Source organism: Bos indicus x Bos taurus, chromosome 10 (assembly GCF_003369695.1).
Source record: "Bos indicus x Bos taurus breed Angus x Brahman F1 hybrid chromosome 10, Bos_hybrid_MaternalHap_v2.0, whole genome shotgun sequence".
Classification (NCBI taxonomy): Eukaryota; Metazoa; Chordata; class Mammalia; order Artiodactyla; family Bovidae; genus Bos; species Bos indicus x Bos taurus.
In genome coordinates this window covers 5,173,220-5,192,930 of record NC_040085.1, presented here as the reverse complement: position 1 = coordinate 5,192,930, position 19,711 = coordinate 5,173,220, and the positions used below count along the sequence as shown (strand labels likewise).

The following is a 19,711-nucleotide window of genomic DNA, read 5'->3' as shown; positions in this document are numbered from 1 at the left end:
CGCTAGTAAAGTAATGCTCAAAATTCTCCAAGCCAGGCTTCAGCAATATGTGAACTGTGAACTTCCTGATGTTCAAGCTGGTTTTAGAAAAGGCAGAGGAACCAGAGATCAAATTGCCAACATCCGCTGGATCATGGAAAAAGCAAGAGAGTTCCAGAAAAACATCTATTTCTGCTTTATTGACTATGCCAAAGCCTTTGACTGTGTGGATCACAATAAACTGTGGAAAATTTTGAAAGAGATGGGAATACCAGACCACCTGGTCTGCCTCTTGAGAAATTTGTATGCAGGTCAGGAAGCAACAGTTAGAACTGGACATGGAACAACAGACTGGTTCCAAATAGGAAAAGGAGTTCATCAAGGCTGTATATTGTCACCCTGCTTATTTAACTTCTATGCAGAGTACATCATGAGGAACACTGGACTGGAAGAAACACAAGCTGGAATCAAGATTGCCGGGAGAAATATCAATAACCTCCGATATGCAGATGACACCACCCTTATGGCAGAAAGTGAAGAGGAACTCAAAAGCCTCTTGATGAAAGTGAAAGAGGAGAGTGAAAAAGTTGGCTTAAAGCTCAACATTCAGAAAAGAAGATCATGGCATCCGGTCCCACCACTTCATGGGAAATAGATGGGGAAACAGTAGAAACAGTGTCAAACTTTATTTTTCTGGGCTCCAAAATCACTACAGATGGTGACTGCAGCCATGAAATTAAAAGACGCTTACTCCTTGGAAGGAAAGTTCTGACCAACCTAGATAGCATATTCAAAAGCAGAGACGTTACTTTGCCAACAAAGGTTCGTCTAGTCAAGGCTATGGTTTTTCCTGTGATCATGTATGGATGTAAGAGTTGGACTGTGAAGAAGGTTGAGCGCTGAAGAATTGATGCTTTTGGTGTGTTGGAGAAGACTCTTGAGAGTCCCTTGGACTACAAGGATATCCAACCAGTCCATTCTGAAGGAGATCAGCCCTGGGATTTCTTTGGAAGGAATGATGCTAAAGCTGAAACTCCAGTACTTTGGCCACTCATGCGAAGAGTTGACTCATTGGAAAAGACTCTGATGCTGGGAGGGATTGAGGGCAGGAGGAGAAGGGGACGACAGATGAGATGGCTGGATGGCATCACTGACTCGATGGACGTGAGTCTGGGTGAACTCCCGGAGTTGGTGATGGACAGGAAGGCCTGGCGTGGTGCGATTCATGGGGTCGCAAAGAGTCGGACATGACTGAGCGACTGATCTGATCTGATATTTGTAAAAATTATTTGAGCTCTACATTCAGATTTGGTCGTTTTAGCACTTCATTCTTACATCCATTTTAAAAGCCAACTCACGGGAAAAGACCCTGATGCTGGGAAAGATTGAAGGCAAAAGGAGAAGGGTGTGGCAGAGGATTAGATGGTTAGATAGCATCATCAACTCAGTGAACAGGATTTTGAGAAAATTGTGGGAGATAGTGAAAGTTGCTCAGTCATGTCCAACTCGTTGCCACCTCGTGGACTATACAGTTCATGGAATTCTCCAGAATACTGGCGATTTGCCTGCCATGTGGGAAATCTGGGTTCAATCCCTGGGTTGGGAAGATCCTCTGGAGAAGGGAAAGGCTACCCACTCCAGTATTCTGGCCTGGAGAATTCCATGGACTATACAGTCCATGGGGTTGCAAAGAGTCAGACTCCACTGAGTGACTTTCACTTTCACTTTCTGGGAGATAGTGGAGGACAGAGAAGCCTGGCCTGCTGCAGTCCATAGGGTCGCCAAGAGGTGGACATGAGTTAGGCACTGAACAACAGTGCTGCCCTCATAAAATGAATTTGAAAAGTGTTCCCAGTTTTTTTGTTTTTTGGAAAAGTTTGTAAAGGATTGATATTAATTTTTCTTTGAACGTTTGGTTGAATTTACCAGTGAAGTTGTCTGGTTCTGGACTTGTTTGTTGGGATGATTTTGATCAGTAATTCAGTCTCTTCGTTGTTTCTTCAAATCTTATTATTGAGTTTTAAGAGTTCTTTTTATGTTCTATATAGATACAGTTTATTTATCAAATACATTCCTTACAAGTATTTTCTCCAGTTCATGGCTCCAAGTTTCAATTTTTAACTATGAATGCTTCTTATAAAGAACAGATATTTGTGTCATGATGGAAGTCCAGTTTATTGAATTTTTTCTTTTATGTATTGTGATTTTGGTGTCATATTTAAGAAGTATTCGCCTAACCCAGTCACAAAAATATTCTCATATGTTTTCTTCTAAAAATTGTTATTTTGGGTTCACATCTAAGCCTACAACATTTTTGTTAAGTGGAAGATATGAATAAAAATTTGTTTTTTATTTAAAAGAAAAAGAACAGAAACATAAGACTGAAAAGACTAGCAGATTTTCTCAGGATGCTGTGTTTCAGTGTTTACTGCCCTTACTGGGTTTGTGCTTTCTTATGTTTGTGAGTGTGTGTCTGTCTGGGGACTTTCCTCACTTCTTAGTTCATCTGTGCATTTAAAGATACTTTTGAGTCAAAGTTAACATGCCTCAGATTGGCTATCATTGGCTGTGATACTGCCACTGTGCAAAGCTAAAGATACTTTGGAAGATGTATTTTAACAGTCATTTTGTAGATGGTTTCTCAGGGTTTATAGACCAGTTCTACATTGTTGAGACCAGTTTTCAAGATTTGAAACAAAAAATGTATTTTGTTTCTCTTTATTAAAAAAAAAAAAGGAATGGTGATGGTCATTGTAGGAGTATATATTCTCTTTCCATTACAGAAGTATAACATTTCTACCTTCTGTGTTAAAAATACTTTTCTGACTTGGGGAATCTGGGTGGAGGGTAAAGGGAATTCTTTGTACTATTTTTTTAACTTTTCTGTAATTCTAAAATTTTCTAAAGAAATGTAAAAAACCTTTTTGCAGTTTTAACTTTAGAAACCTAATTACTATTTTTAATTCTGAGTTTTAAACAACTAAGCTAGAAACTTTTAGAATGTAGTCCATTTACAAATGAAGACTACCTGTAGTGTATTTGATTTCTCATTTCAATTCACTGTAATTGCTTTTATCTTCTTCTAACTTTTAAAATATTTTCTGTCTTTGCCATTTTGCTTTGGCATTTTTCATGGAGAAGGAAATGGCAACCTACTCTTGCCTGCAAAATCCGATGGACGATGGATGGAGGAACGTGGTAGGCTACAGTCCATGGGGTTGCAGAGTCTCACACGACTGAGCAACTTCCCTTTCTAGCTATTTTATTTTGGTCTGCATTCCAAGAATGAACTCTGTACTGACGTAAAGTGTATCTTTAAAGGGACTTGAACTAGACAGAATCAAGCCCAAGTAAGATATGGGAAAGGCTATTTGATAAGCATCTAGCAGTTTAGATCAGGCATGGCAGATAAATACCTATCACATTCTGTTCTTTTTTCATCCGTTGCAGATGTTGCTCAATGATCACAGCACTCTTTTCTTCCTTGAATTTTTCTCCACAAAAGGTTTAATTAATAGCTGTCTGAAAGTGAAAGTTGCTCAGTCGTGTCCAACTCTGCAACCCCATGGAGTATACAGTCCATGGAATTCTCCAGGCCAGAATACTGGAGTGGATAGCTTTTCCCTTCTCCAGGGGATCTTCCCTACCCAGGCATCGACCCAGGTCTCCTGCATTGCAGGCAGATTGTTTACCAGCTAAGCCACAAGGGAAACCATGAATACTGGAGTGGGTAGCATATCCCTTCTCCAGCGGATCTTCCCAACCCAGAAATTGAACCAGGGTCTTCTGCTTTGCAGGCAGATTCTTTATCAACTGAGCTATCAGGGAAGCCGATAAAGTGAAAGTCACTCAGTCGTGTCCGACTTGGCAACCCCATGGACTATACAGTCCATGGAATTCTCCAGGCCCGAATAGTGGAGTGGGTAGCCTTTCCCTTCTCCAGGGGATCTTCCCAACTCAGGGATCAAACCAAGGTCTCCCGCGTTGCAGGCAGATTCTTTACCAGCTGAGCCACAAGGGAAGCCCAAGAGCTATCTACTGTCAGTTGATTAGAGGTGGCAAAATGACAAGGTGTCTGTTTTACATCTCTGATTTAGAATATCATTTTTGTGAGAAACATCTGGAATACCTATACTTTCAATTACTGAACTATTCGGTCTGTTATAAAGTAACATAATCATAATTTTGGAAGCCTGACTACTTAAGAGTCACCTTAATCGTTGTTTCTTATCACTTAAATTTTCACGTATTTATGAAGCCAGTTGATCTGCTTGTGTTTATAGAATATTCGCCAAGTATAATGTATTTTTAAAAAATCCGTACACTTGTATATCACATCTTTGACCTTTAGTTGGGTGACATTTTTCATAATGTTATTTACTTTTCTTATGTTTTCCTTCCATTTTTAAGGAGTGGACCTACCCTATGAGACGAGAGATGCAGGTATGACAACCTCCTTGTTTATTCCAGCCAACCTGTATTACTGTTACTATCATTATTAAATAATTTAACCTAATTTCACAAAGGATTTGAGCCCTATTGACTCATAATCTGTAGGTTCATCACTGAGTATTTTAAATACTCATATTAACTTTTAACATGTTAAAAGTTAATTGTGGCTCTTAAAAAGATGGGAGATGAAATTTCTTAGAATCATTGAAATAGTTACATATGTATGTGTTTAATGAGTCACTTTGGTTTTCTTCATCTGAAAAATTGGGCACAGTATTTGTATTATTTCTGAAAGCAGTTTGCTTTCTGTGTTTGTGTAGTTTAGATAAATTCTGGAGAGTAGACTGTAAAGCATATCACCGTTTTGACTTAATTGTTTACATTTGTGTCTGATTTCCAGTCAACTTCAGTTAATTTAGTGAAATTCTCCAGAAGATTGAGTTGAATACTCACACTATGTGGAGGAGGAAATGGCAACCCACTCTAGTATTCTTGCCTGGAGAATCCCATGAACAAGGGAGCCTGGAAGGTTACAGTCCATGGGGTCGCAAAGTGTCGGACATGACTTAGCAATTATAAAGATACAGAAAACAAACTAGTGGTTACCAAAGGAGAGAGAAAAGTGTGGTGGGACAAATTAGGTGTATGGGATTAAGAGATTAAAAACACCTATGTATAAAATAGCAACAAGTTTTTATTGTATCAGATAAAGAATTATAGCTATTACTGTATAATAACATTTAATGGAGTATAATCTGCAAAAATACTGAATCACTATGCTATACACCTGAAACTAGTATAATATTGTAAATCTACTATACTGAAATTAAAAATTTTTAAATTTTAAATAAAGAATAAGCAGGTGAATTTTCCACAGGGAATTGATAAAGACTATTTTCTGGATGGTACAAACCAACATTTAATAAAGGGAATTTATGGAAAAAAAATACAGTATGGAATGAATGAATTAGTGATAGCTTGACATTGTACAGGAGGCAGTGATCAAGACCATCCCCAAGAAAAAGAAATAGAAAAAGGCAAAATGGTTGTCTGAGGAGGTCTTACAAATAGCTGAGAAAAGAAGAGAAGCTAAAGGCAAAGGAGAAAAAGAAAGGTATACCCATTTGAATACAGAGTTACAAAGAATAGCAAGGAGAGATAAGAAAGCCTTCCTCAGTGATCAGTGTAAAGAAATAGAGGAAAACAATAGAATGGGAAAGACTAAGGTCTCTTCAAGAAAATAAGAGATACCAAGGGAATATTTCATGCAAAGATGGGCAAAGTTGGGCACAATTACCGGGGTCCAGCCCCGGTTGGGTCCAGGGATTCCCTCGGGGGGACGGCGTTGGCGATTAAAAGGATAGATAAAAGGAGAAAGATCAGAGGCTTAATATAACTGGTTTACGCGGAAAGCCAATAAAACCTGTGACACCAGGCTTGCACTGACCATGGAGGCCATAGGCGCCCTCTCGAATAGCAGAAGGTACCCCACCTTAGGCACCTTCTGGAGTGGGTCTTAGAAGCCCGGGCAAATAAATGGTCTCAGAGGGCCCCCACGCTCCCAATTATTTGTCCTGAAAGAAGAACAGAGAAGAAAATGAGAGAAAAGGAAGCAAGAAAGAACGACACGGGGAGACCAAGCTTTGAGCAAGGCGCGTAGCTTTATTTTCAAAGGGAGCTTATATACCTTAAATTGTGCATAGAGGATAATAGGGGGTGTAAAATCATGCAAAGTCAGCAGTCTTTGATCCTTATCGAGACCAAGTTTTCTTTTCTGCAGACTTATCGTATACAAATGGTTTAGGTGATTTACATCATCTTCTGGCCAGAAGGCCTGTTAACATTTTATGACTCTGATAAAGGTTTGTCAACCATAAGACTTATTTTCTCTAAGAGTAATTATTTTAAAGTTTGGCGCTATCCTCTGAAGGCGTTAGATAAAGTTGCATTCCTGTAGGGCAGAGGTGCAGTGGGTTTACAACAAGGAAAGAATTTATTACCTTAAGGGTCTAAAGTTGTTAGCACCAAGGCCACTACTTACATTTTTCTGTATACCAACTATATTAATTAATACACTTTTAAGGATACAATACAGGGGATTTGGAAACTTGGCAGCAAGCATTGGCTCAACAATGAAATCTTCTAGTTCTATTCTAACAATTTCTAACTCTCCGAGAGGCTCTATACTATTTGAATATCTTAAGCTTCCCATGCCTCTCAAGGTTGGGAGGCTGTAAACAATCATATTCGTGGTCCGGATAAACCTGTCAAGCAAGTTAGCCATCTGAGGGGTTTGAATTGAAACACTCCTATTATGCCCAGGAGGCTAATTAGCTAGAGCTCTAAGTTGATTTCCTTCAAAGAAAGGTGGTCAGGGATGGCCCCCCGTTAATGTCAGAGGAGTTGGTGAAAGTCGTAAAATAGTAAGACAGATTCTGGTTTTGGGGTAGACGCTTAGGCAGATCCAGGGGGGGCCCTCAAGCCCTGACTTGCCTTGCCCGTCATGGCTCTCCTGCATGACCTTGTCATGGGTAGGAACTCCCGTGCTGGCTCCCGGCACACAGTAAAGGACAGAAATGGTATGGAACTAACAGAAGTAGAAAATATTAAGAAGAGGTGGCAAGAATACATAGAACTATACAAAAAAGATCTTCATGACCCAGATAACCACGATGGTGTGATCACTCAACCTAGAGTCAGACATCCTGAAGTCCAAAGTCAAGTGGGTCTTAGGAAGTATCACTGTGAACAAAGCTAGTGGAGGTGATGGAATTCCAGCTGAGCTATTTCAAATCCTAAAAGATGATTCCGTGAAAGTGCTGCAGTGAATATGCCAGCAAATTTGGAAAACTTAGCAGTGGCCACAGGACTGAAAACAGTCAGTTTTTATTCCAATCCCAAAGAAAGGCAATGCCAAAGAATGTTCAAACTACCGCACAATTGCACTCATCTCACACGCTAGCAAAGTAATGCTCAAAATTCACCAAGCCAGGCTTCAACAGTATGTGAATGGTGAACTTCCAGATATTCAAGCTGGATTTAGAAAAGGCAGAGGAACCAGAGATCAAATTGCCAACACCCGCTGGATCTTCAAAAAAGCAAGAGAGTTCCAGAAAGACATTTACTTCTACTTTATTGACTATGCCAAAGCCTTTGACTGTGTGGATCACAACAAACTGAAAAATTATTAAAGAGATAAGTATACCAGACCAGTCAGGAAGCAACAGTTAGAACTGGACATGGAACAACAGACTGGTTCCAAATCATGAAAGGAGTACGTCAAGGCTATATATTGTCACCCTGCTTATTTAACTTCTATGCAGAGTGCATCATGCGAAATGCCGGGCTGGAGGAAGCACAAGCTGGAATCAAGATTGCTAGGAGAAATATCAATAACCTCAGATATGCAAATGACACCACCCTTATGGCAGAAAGCAGAGAAGAACTAAAGAGCCTCTTGATGAAAGTGAGAGTGAAAAAGTTGGCTTAAAGCTCAACATTCAGAAAACTAAGATCATGGCATCTGGTCCCATCACTTCATGGCAAGTATATGGGCAAGTAGTGAGAGACTTTATTTTGGGTGGCTCCAAAATCACTGCAGATGTTGACTGCCACTATGAAATTAAAAGACGCTTGCTCCTTGGAAGAAAAGCTATGACCAACCTAGACAGCATATTAAAAAGCAGAGACATTACTTTGCCAACAAAGGTCCGTCTAGTCAAAGCTATGGTTTTTCCAGTAGTCATGTATGGATATGAGAGTTGGACTATAAAGCAAGCTGAGCGCCAAAGAATTGATGTTTTTGAACTGTGGTGTTGGAGAAGACTCTTGAGAGTCCCTTGGATTGCAAGGAGATCCAACCAGTCCATCCTGAAGGAAAACAGTCCTAAATATTCATTGGAAGGACTGATGCTGAAGCTGAAACTCCAGTCCTTTGGCCTCCTTCTGTGAAGAAGTGACTCATTGGAAAAGACACTGATGTTGGGAAAGATCGAAGGTGGGAGGATAAGGGGACAACAGAGGATGAGATGGTTGGATGGCTTTACTGACTTGATGGACCTGAGTTTGAATAAGCTCCAGGACTTGGTGATAGACAAGGAAGCCTGGCATGCTGTAGTCCATGGGTCGCAAAGAGTTTGGCTACAACTGAGCAGCTGAACTGAACCTACATAGCGAAACTTTTTGTTTCGTTTTTCATCTCTGCCACTCCCAAGGTCAAGGAGTGTCTCTCCTCAGGAATTCCTTGACCTCTAAAAAACCTGTTTCTCTTAGTGAAAATTCACTTGTTAAAAATATGTGATTACCAATGAGGTATTTTATTTGGTGCTATGGGGAATGCAAATATGAGTAAAATTTAGTTTCTGCATACAAGAAGCTATGAAATCAAATCTATACACAAATAATTCTGATATCCCATAGAATTGAAGTATAAAATTGTGTTAGTATATAGGGTATGATATATCCCTACTGAAGAGTTTCTATATTGAATTCTCATAGAATAAATTTTAATTCACGGTTCAGATGTTATTTATTTAAATTGCTGAATCTTAAAAAATAAAAATAAAATAAATTGCTGAATCTTGTGCTACTTTTCATTTGATTGAATAAGATTTTGTGTAATTCTAAAAGGGTGATTTTTTTTAATACCTGTTTTATTTCTAGACTGTAGCAGAGAATAGAAGTAAAATTAGAGGTATTTTAGTAATCGAAAAGACAACAATACTAATTATACTAAAAGACAAAAGTACTGATTCTCAGACTGCTTATAAAAAAGCACTATGGAAGTTCAAATACCTGACTTTTCAGAATTAATTTAAATTTTAAATGTGTCATCATGTTATATAAAGCACATCTGCATTTCTCTTCCCAGTCATTTGCTCAGTGTTGCTAGAAAATTCTCCCTAAATAATAAACTTTTTAGCAAATTATTATAACAGCTATGAAAATACTTACATGGTACGTGTTTTGTATAGATTTAAATTGCTGGTGGTAAATAGCTCAATATTTTTTTCTAGGAAATTCTGCCTGGTTTGTTTTTAGGCCCATATTCTTCTGCCATGAAAAGCAAGGTAAGAACTTTAAATTAGATTCATCAATAGACCTTATTAACCAACTTTTTCGGGTGAGTTTTTGTAGTAGAAAGAGTTTTGTTTGAGGAAGGGCCACTGATATTGCATATTAGCAGTAATTGTGACTCTGGAGTACCTACTTCTTTTGAAATTTTAATGGACCAGTGATTCTCAAGTGTTTAACCACAAATCACAAGTGAGGTTTTATATTTTTATTTTCCTCATGAAATCCATGTGCTTAAAATACTTGCCCAAACTGACCTTTAATAATTTATTTACCTTCCAGGATACCTGGAATTGCTAATCTGGATATTGGACATCTGCAATTGCTAATCATAGTTTCTGAGAAATATGAGATGTAATTAAATCCCCAAATAAGATTATTTTACATATTAGTTAAAGGGTAAAATAGAATGTGCGTGATGAGCGTGTACAAATACATTCATAGAACCCACATATTTTAATTGAAGTGACTCAAATTTTATTTCTGTTTTTCCAAACTATGGAGATCTAGAACCTCCAGGTTGTAAAGTATTGTATTATATATCTAGGTGTCCTGTATATTTACACTGAAATGTATTTCTTTAGTTACACAATTGAAAGGGTAGATCTCATTCAGATATATGTATTAATAGCAGTGTTACCAATTCCTAGAGGATTCAGCCCTATGAATTATGGCAATGCTAATTCTCTTTGAATTATAATATAAAACATCATATCACAGATGTTTTCCCTAATACCCTGCCTATTTAGAAGTCGGTTTGATACCTGCATAGGTTTTTTTTAAAAACTTTAGAATTAAAAACTTTTTTGAAATAATTTGGTAATATTTATGAACTTTAGGTGATGGGACGTTTTGTTTTTTAAAGTTAATGTCATTCATTTTGAAACTGGAAAGCTTTTTGACTGTTGAGGCATATCTAAGAATAATAGTAGTAATTTGATGGCCTGCAACTAAGTTGAGAAGGTGGGATGTTGATAAAAATATATATCTAAATAAGTACTTAGAAAAGGATATGGTAGATAACTATAGACTTAAATGTGATCTACTTTGTAAAAACACAGTTATTGCCCAAATAATGTAATATTCACAAATACTGGGATTCAGAATGATTTTAGACTATTTGCTTTTGGTATTCTCACTGTGCTTTATAAATATATATATTATACTGTTTGTCATATTAATTTGTAAGCATTTGTTTACAGATACATTGTCTCAAAACCTCTTCCCTCCTAACTTCACCATGGTCTCATTAGATTGCAGAAAAGCTTCTATGGCAAAATTTGATTATTTCCCACCATAAATCATTATAGTTCAGCCCATATTTCTTTTCATATCATCTTAAACAGTAATAGCAGAAGAGTAATAGAAGTAAAAAATCCTTAAGGAATAAGCTCCTTATAAACTCATTTAGTTTGGCCTTTTATTACATTCAAATACAGTTTTAATAAAAGGGACATATTTAGGGTCTTTGTAGGTAGTGAACTGTTTCTTTTTATAAAATTTTTTCTGTTTGTGAGATAAGGTTATAGTTTGCTTTGTATAAATAAAAGTCTGTTGAAAACGAAAAAAAAAATTTATGTGCTATTATATTTGGGTTCCGTCTTAAGGTTTGTTTTTACTTAGTAATCTAATGTGCCTTCCAAGTTTGTTAAAACAAACAGGTTTTATCCCTGATTATATATGTCTTCTTGTAGTTTCTCATATTCATAGAGTAGGTACGAAAAGTTCACATATCATAGATCAGTGATAGACAAGTGAATGAATATTGAATTCACTTTGGAGGTTCTATAAATATGAATATGAAACATTGATTTATTATTAATCCTACCAAATTCTTAACCTCCTTTCCCCTGTCTCAGGATGTATTCAGGAAATACAGATAACTGAACTGTAATCTATGCCAGACATAGGAAATTTTGCTGCAAAAATTAACATTTAGAAACAACACTTTCTTGGCTTAGGCTGCTATAATAAAATACCATCGAGTGGATGGTCTCAGCCACAGACATTTATTTCTCACAGTTCTGGAGGCTGGGAAGTTTGAGATGAGGGCACCATCATGGTTAAGTTTTGGTGAGGGCCCTCTTCATGGTTTGCTGCCTTCTTGAGGTAGTCTCACATGGCAGAGGGATGAAGCTCTGATCCCTCTTCCTCTTGTAAGAGCACTAATTCCAGCATGGGTACTCCACCTCATAGCCTCATTTATATCTAATTACCTCCCAAAGGCCCCACAAACTAATATTACCTTGGAGGTTAGGGCTTCAACATAGGAATTTTAGGGAGACACAAGCATTTGATCTGTAATAAGTAGAAATTATTCTTGAACTTTTTTATGCATTATTAGTATTACTGTTCTATTAATATAGAAAGGGAATTAAATATATAGGATTATAAACTGAAAATAGAAAACACAGGCTTATTAATAATTCTGATTCATCATGATTTGTTCATTCATTTCTTGAACATGTAATTATTGAACAACAACTGTGTTCCAGGCACTGCTTTACACATAGTTAGCATGAATCAGTGAACAAAGTCACTGATGGCATACATATTCTAACTATTTAAATAACATGTTGTCTGTAAATTTCACTGAAGCCTATGGTCACTTACAAATAAAAACTTAACAGTTTTTAGAGTTATCATGTTAAATTTCTTTAAATATAGAGCCACAAAGCACCACAGAATACTTTGGAGTCGCCAGTTTTAACTTTAGGAGAATTTTTAAAACCTAGAAGTTAGTTTTTGTGAATTGTATAAATTAATTCTGGCTTAAAATAGAAAAAGTGTCCTGGGAGATGCAGAGAGCAGTCTAGAGATTTGGGCTCCAGCACTGCTATTAACTAGGTCAGAAATGTTGAATAACTGTTTATGTTAGAGTAGTTCTCTCTAATAAATAAGAATTGTAACCAATATATATAACTGCCATTTACTAAAAAAACTTGCTATGTGTCCCAGCCACTATTCCAAAGATTATCTTACAGAATTCTCACAACTATTCAGTGAATAGGTAGTGTTTTCCTAGTTTTCACGTGAGAAAATTGAGCCACAGTGCTCAGGTCATTAGCAGAGCTGGGATCTAGAGCTTGGACTCCATAGCTCATGACTCTGTACGTAGCCCATGCCTTTAACCACTATATAGTATTAAAAATAAATAATAAAGAGTATATAAATGTAAATTATAAATAAAGTATGTTATACATAATATAAAGGTCAAAGGGTTAATATATATAATGAAGGTAGAGTATTGTTTCCCAAATAAATTATCTTTAAGGTCATATCAAACTCTAAAATTATAGATATAAAATAATTCTGTAAGCCTTTTGAGAACATGTAGTGTGTTTATCTTGAATCATTGAAATATTTTGCTGATGACTTTAAGCATGTTATTATGAAATTAGCTTTGATTCCCTGTATTTAAAGCTCAGATGTGGCTATACTAACTATAAAGTTGAGTCCTATGTATTTTCAGATCTCTATTACAGTAAGATGATGTTTTGTATTTCAAACTATTTCTCTTTTTTTAATAGCTACCTATACTACAGAAACATGGAATAACTCATATAATATGTATACGACAAAATATTGAAGCAAACTTTATTAAACCCAACTTTCAACAATTATTTAGGTAAGAATTGTTGATATAACATAAAAATGTTATGGGTATCAAACATGTAATGTTTTTATTTTAAATTGATTTTATTATATTGGACTTCTGTATATATATGTTTTATAAAGATGGGTCATACAGTACATCATTTAAAGAATAAACTTCCCTTAAAATATTTTAAATAAGTAATTTATGCACATAATGTAGAATTCTAAATGTTCAAAAGAATGTATACTGAAAAGTAGTTTCCCTATTCCTGTCCTATAAATAGTCTATTCCCCTCACTACAAGTATCTATTGTTACTTTTTTTTGAGTATCTTTTTAGATTTATGTTACATATATATTTACAGGTCAACTTAGGCTTTTTAAAAAAAATTATGTATTTAGGAGATTGCTTCATATTATTACTTAGCTACATTCTTCTTTTTTTTTTTTCTTCATTGCATCTTCTGGCTGGTAGAACCTCAGTTCCCCAACCAACTGGGCCACATCAATGACAGCCTGGAATACTAACCACTAGCCCACCAGAGAATTCCTGTGTTATTCTTTTTAAGTAGACAGTAATCTATTGTATTACTCTACTAAAATCTATTCAAACTATCTCCTATTGTTAGACATTTAGATTGTTTCCAGACTATTGCTAATGTAGTGACTATCCCTCTATGTCATTTAATTCATATGTGAATATATCAGTAGGATAAATTTGTAGTAGAATGACTGGATTAAAGAATGTGAGCATTTAAATTTTAATGGATGTTACAAATTGCCCTCCATTGAGTTGCATCAGTTTGCATTCCCAGTGCAAAGTAAATGACAGTGACTCCTTCCTTGGTATCTCTCTCAGACAGAATTATAAAATATTTTTAATTTTTTCCAATCTTGTTCATTTGCTAGTTCATGTCTGACTTTTTGCAATCCATGGACTGTAGCACACCAGGCTCCCCTGTCCTCCACTGTCTACTGGAGTTCACTCAAATTCATGTCCATTGAGTCAGTGGTGCTATCTTAACCATCTAATCCTCTGCTGCCCCCTTGTCCCTTTGCTTTCAATCTTTCCCAGCATCAGGGTCTTTTCCAGTAAGTTAGCTCTTCGCATCAAGTAGCCAAGGTACTGGAGCTACAGCTTCAGCATCAGTCCTTCCAATGAATATTCAGGATTGAGGTTTTTTAGGATTGACTGGTTTGATCTCCCTGCAGTCCAAGGGACTCTCAAGAGTCTTCTCCAGCACTACAATTAGAAAGCATCAGTTCTTCATCACTAAGTCTTTATGGTTCAGCTCTCATATATGTACATCAGTTCAGTTCAGTCGCTCAGTCATGTCCGACTCTTTGCAGCCCCATGAATCGCAGCACGCCAGGCCTCCCTGTCCATCACCAACTCCCGGAGTTCACCCAGACTCACGTCCATTGAGTCAGTGACGCCATCCAGCCATCTCATCCTCTCTGGTCCCCTTCTCCTCCTGCCCCCAATCCCTCCCAGCATCAGAGTCTTGTCCAATGAGTCAACTCTTCGCATGAGGTGGCCAAAGTACTGGAGTTTCAGCTTTAGCATCATTCCTTCCAAAGAAATCCCAGGGCCGATATCCTTCAGAATGGACTGGTTGGATCTCCTTGCAGTCCAAGGGACTCTCAAGAGTCTTCTCCAACACCACAGTTCAAAAGCATCAATTCTTCAGCGCTCAGCCTTCTTCACAGTTCAACTCTCACATCCATACATGACTACTTGAAAAACCATAGCCTTGACTAGATGAACCTTTGTTGGCAAAGTAATGTCTCTGCTTTTGAATATGCTATCTAGGTTGGTCATAACTTTCCTTCCAAAGAGTAAGCATCTTTTAATTTCATGGCTGCAGTCACCATCTGTAGTGATTTTGGAGCCCAGAAAAATTAAAGTCTGACACTGTTTCCACTGTTTCCCCATCTATTTCCCATGAAGTGGTGGGACCGGATGCCATGATCTTCTTTTCTGAATGTTGAGCTTTAAGCCAACTTTTTCACTCTCCACTTTCACTTTCATCAAGAGGCTTTTGAGTTCCTCTTCACTTTCTGCCATAAGGGTGGTGTCATCTGCATATCGGAGGTTATTGATATTTCTCCCGGCAATCTTGATTCCAGCTTGTGTTTCTTCCAGTCCAGCATTTCTCATGATGTACTCTGCATAGAAGTTAAATAAGCAGGGTGACAATATACAGCCTTGATGAACTCCTTTTCCTATTTGGAACCAGTCTGTTGTTCCATGTCCAGTTCTAACTGTTGCTTCCTGACCTGCATACAAATTTCTCAAGAGGCAGATCAGGTGGTCTGGTATTCCCATCTCTTTCAGAATTTTCCACAGTTTGTTGTGATCCACACAGTCAAAGGCTTTGGCATAGTCAATAAAGCAGAAATAGATGTTCTTCTGGAACTCTCTTGCTTTTTCCATGATCCAGTGGATGTTGGCAATTTGATCTCTGGTTCCTCTGCCTTTTCTAAAACCAGCTTGAATATCAGGAAGTTCACGGTTCACGTATTGCTGAAGCCTGGCTTGGAGAATTTTGAGCATTACTTTACTAGCATGTGAGATGAGTGCAATTGTGCAGTAGTTTGAACATTCTTTGGCATTTCCTTTCTTTGGGATTGGAATGAAAACTGACCTTTTCCAGTCCTGTGGCCACTGCTGAGTTTTCCAAATTTGCTGGCATATTGAGTGCAGCACTTTCACAGCATCATCTTTCAGGATTTGAAAGAGCTCAACTGGAATTCAATCACCTCCACTAGCTTTGTTCGTAGTGATGCTTTCTAAGGCCCACTTGACTTCACACTCCAGGATGTCTGGCTCTAGGTCAGTGATCACACCATTGTGATTATCTGGGTCATGAAGATCTTTTTTGTACAGTTCTTCTGTGTATTCTTGCCATCTCTTCTTAATATCTTCTGCTTCTGTTAGGTCCGTACCATTTCTGTCCCTTATCCAGCCCATCTTAGCATGAAATGTTCCCTTGGTATCTCTAATTTTCTTGAAGAGATCTCTAGTCTTTCCCATTCTGTTGTTTTCCTCTATTTCTTTGCATTGATCACTGAAGAAGGCTTTCTTATCTCTTCTTGCTATTCTTTGGAACTCTGCATTCAGATGTTTATATCTTTCCTTTTCTCCTTTGCTTTTCACTTCTCTTCTTTTCACAGCTATTTGTAAGGCCTCCCCAGACAGCCATTTTGCTTTTTTGCATTTCTTTTCCATGGGGATGGTCTTGATCCCTGTCTCCTGTATAATGTCACGAACCTCATTCCATAGTTCATCAGGCACTCTATCAGATCTAGGCCCTTAAATCTATTTCTCACTTGCACTGTATAATCATAAGGGATTTGATTTAGATCATACCTGAATGGTCTAGTGGTTTTCCCTACTTTCTTCAATTTAAGTCTGAATTTGGCAATAAGGAGTTCATGATCTGAGCCACAGTTAGCTCCTGGTCTTGTTTTTGCTGACTGTGTAGAGCTTCTCCGTCTTTGGCTGCAAAGAATATAATCAATCTGATTTTGGTGTTGACCATCTGGTGACGTCCATGTATAGAGTCTTCTCTTGTGGTGTTGGAAGAGTGTGTTTGTTATGACCAGTACATTTTCTTGGCAAAACTCTATTAGTCTTTACTACTGGAAAAACTATAGCTTTGACTGTAGGGACCTTTGTCAGCAAAATGATGGTTTTGCTTTTTAATATGCTGTCTAGGTTTGTCGTAGCTCTTCTTCCAAAGAGCAAGTGTCTTTTAATTTCATGGCTGTGGTCACTATACCATGCAGTGATTTTGGACTCCAGGAAAATAAAATCTGCCACTGCTTTCACTTTTTCCCCTTCTTTTTGCCATGAAATGATGGCACTGGATGCCATAATCTTAGTTTTTGAATGTTGAATTTTAAGCCAACTTTTTCACTCTCCTCTTTCACCCTCATTAAGAGGCCCTTTAGTTCCTCTTCATTTCCTGACATTAGAGTGGTATCATCTGCATATCTAAGATTGTTGACATTTTTCTTGGCAGTCTTGATTCCAGCTTGTTGTTCATCCAGCCCCACATTTCACAAGATGTAGTCTACATATAAGTTAAATAATCAGGGTGACGATATACAGCCTTGTTGTCTCCTTTTCCAGTTCTAAGCCAATCAGTTTTTCCATTTCCATTTCTAACTATTGCTTCTTGCCCTGCATACAGGTTTCTCAGGAGGCAGCTAAGGTGGTCTTGTATTCCCATCTCTTCAAGAATTTTCCACAGTTTGCTGTGATCCACACAGTCAAAGTTTAAAGAAGTAGAAATAGATGTTTTTTCTGGAACTCCCTTGCTTTCTCCATGATCCAGTAAATGTTGTCAATTTGATCTCCAGTTCTTCTGCCTTTTCTAAATCCAGCTTGTACGTCTGGAAATTCTCAGTTCACATACTGTTTAAGCCTAGCGTGAAGGATTTTGAATATAACCTTACTAGCATGTGAAATGAGCAGAATTGTATGGTAGTTTGAGCATTCTTTGGCATTACCCTTCTTTGAAATTGGAATGAAAACTGACCTTTTCCAGTCCTGTGACCACTGCTGAGTTTTCCAAATTTGCTGTCATATTTAGTGCAGCACTTTAACAGCATCATCTTTTAGGGTTTTAAATAGCTCAGCTGGAATTCCATCACTTCTACTAGCTTTAGGCTTCCCAGGTGACACTAGTGGTAAAGAACCTGCCTCCCAAAGCAGGAGATATAAGAGACGCAGGTTTGATCCCTGGGTTGGGAAGATCCTCTGGAGAAAAGAATGGCAACCCACTCCAGTATTCTTGCCTGGAGAATTCCATGGATAGAGGAGCCTGGCAGGCTGCAGTCCATGGGGTCTCAGAGAGTTGAACATAATTGAGCAACTAACACACACTACTAGCTTTGTTCTTAGTAGTGCTTCCTTAGGCTCACTTTACTTCACACTCCAGGATATCCTGCTCTAGGTGAGTGGCCTCACCATTGTGGATATCCAGGATATTAAGACCTTATTTGTATAGTTATTCTGTGTATTCTTGCCACCTCTTCTTAATCTCTTCCGCTTTGGTTTGGTCCTTACAGTTCTGTCCTTTATTGTGACCATTGTTGTGTGAAATGTTGCTTTGATATCTCTAGTTTTCTTGAAGAGATCTCTAGTCCATTCTGTTGTTTCCTCTGTTTCTTTGCATTGTTCATTGAAGAAGGCCTTCTTATCTCTCCTTGCTGTTCTCTGAAATTCTGCATTCAGTTGGATATACCTTTCTTCCTTGCCTTTCACTTCTCTTCTTTCCTCAGCTATTTGTAAAGCCTCCTCAGACAACTACTTATCCTTCTTGCATTTCTTTTTCTTTGAGATGTTTTTGGTTATTGCCTCTTGTACCATGTTATGAACCTCCATCCATAGTTCTTCAGACACTCTGTCCACCAGATCTAATCCCTTGAGTCTATTTGTCACCTCACTGTATAATCATAAGGGAATTGATTTCGGTCATAACTGAATGGCCTGATGGTTTTCCCCACTTTCTTCAATTTAAGCTGAATTTTGCTATAAGGAGCTCATGATCAGAGCCACAGTCAGTTCCAGGTCCTGTTTTTGCTGACTGTATAGACCTTCTCTGTCTTCAGCTGCAAAGAACATAGTATGATTTTGGTGTTGACTATCTGGTGATGTCCATGTGTAGAGTCATCTCTTGGGTTTTTGGAAAAGGGTGCTTACTATGACCAGCGTGTTCTCTTGGCAAAACTCTTTTATCCTTTGCCATGCTTCATTTTGTATTCCAAGGCCAAACTTGCCTGTTATTCTGGGTATCTCTTGATTCCCTACTTTTGTATTCCAGTCCCTTATGGTGAAAAGGACATCATTTTTTGGTGTTAGTTCTAGGAAGTGTTCCAGGTCTTTGTAGAACTGATTGTCTTCAGCTTATTCAATATCAGTTGGTTGGGGCATCGATTTGGATGACTGATGTTGAATGGCTTGCCTTGGGGACGAAGCAGGATCATTCTGTCATTTTTGAGGTTGTACCCAAGTACTGCAGTTTGAACTCTTTTTTGGCTTTGAGGACTACTTCATTTCTTCTAAGGAATTCTTGCTCATAGTAGTTGATATAATGATCATCTGAATTAAATTCACCCATTCCAGTCCATTTTAGTTCACTGATTCCTAAGATGTCAGTGTTCAATCTTGCCATCTCCTGCTTGACTGTGTCCAGTTTACCTTGATGGATGGACCTAATATTCCAGGTTCCTATGCAGTATTGTTCCTTATGGCATTGGACTTCACTTTCACTACCAGACACATCCACAACTGAGTGTCATTTCCACTTTGGCCCAGGCACTTTATTCTTTCTGGAGCTATTAGTAATTGCCCTCTGCTCTTCCCTAGTAACATATTGGACACCTTCCAACCTGGAGGCTCGTCTTCCGGTGTCATATCTTTTTGTCTTTTCATAGTGTCCGTGGGGTTCTTCTGACAGAAACACTGGAGTGGTTTACCTTTTCCTCCTCCGGTGGACCACATTTTGTCAGAACTCTTCACTCTTCACTATGACCCGTCTCTCTTGGTTAGCCCTGCATCTGGAGTAAATTGCCCTTCAGCTTTGTGATCTCCTGGAGTA

General features: G+C 38.0%; 1 protein-coding gene across 4 annotated transcripts in view; it reads left to right on the top strand.

The window, feature by feature from the left end:
- Positions 1-19,711, top strand: part of STYX (serine/threonine/tyrosine interacting protein) — a 103,177-nt gene that overhangs the window by 10,969 nt on the left and 72,497 nt on the right. For all 4 annotated transcript variants that reach the window (XM_027552964.1, XM_027552965.1, XM_027552962.1 and 1 more), the window contains exons 2-4: positions 4,390-4,422; positions 9,447-9,500; positions 13,035-13,132. In XM_027552964.1, coding sequence (XP_027408765.1) covers positions 4,390-4,422; positions 9,447-9,500; positions 13,035-13,132 — 185 coding nt within the window. The remainder of the gene's footprint in view (positions 1-4,389; positions 4,423-9,446; positions 9,501-13,034; positions 13,133-19,711) is intronic.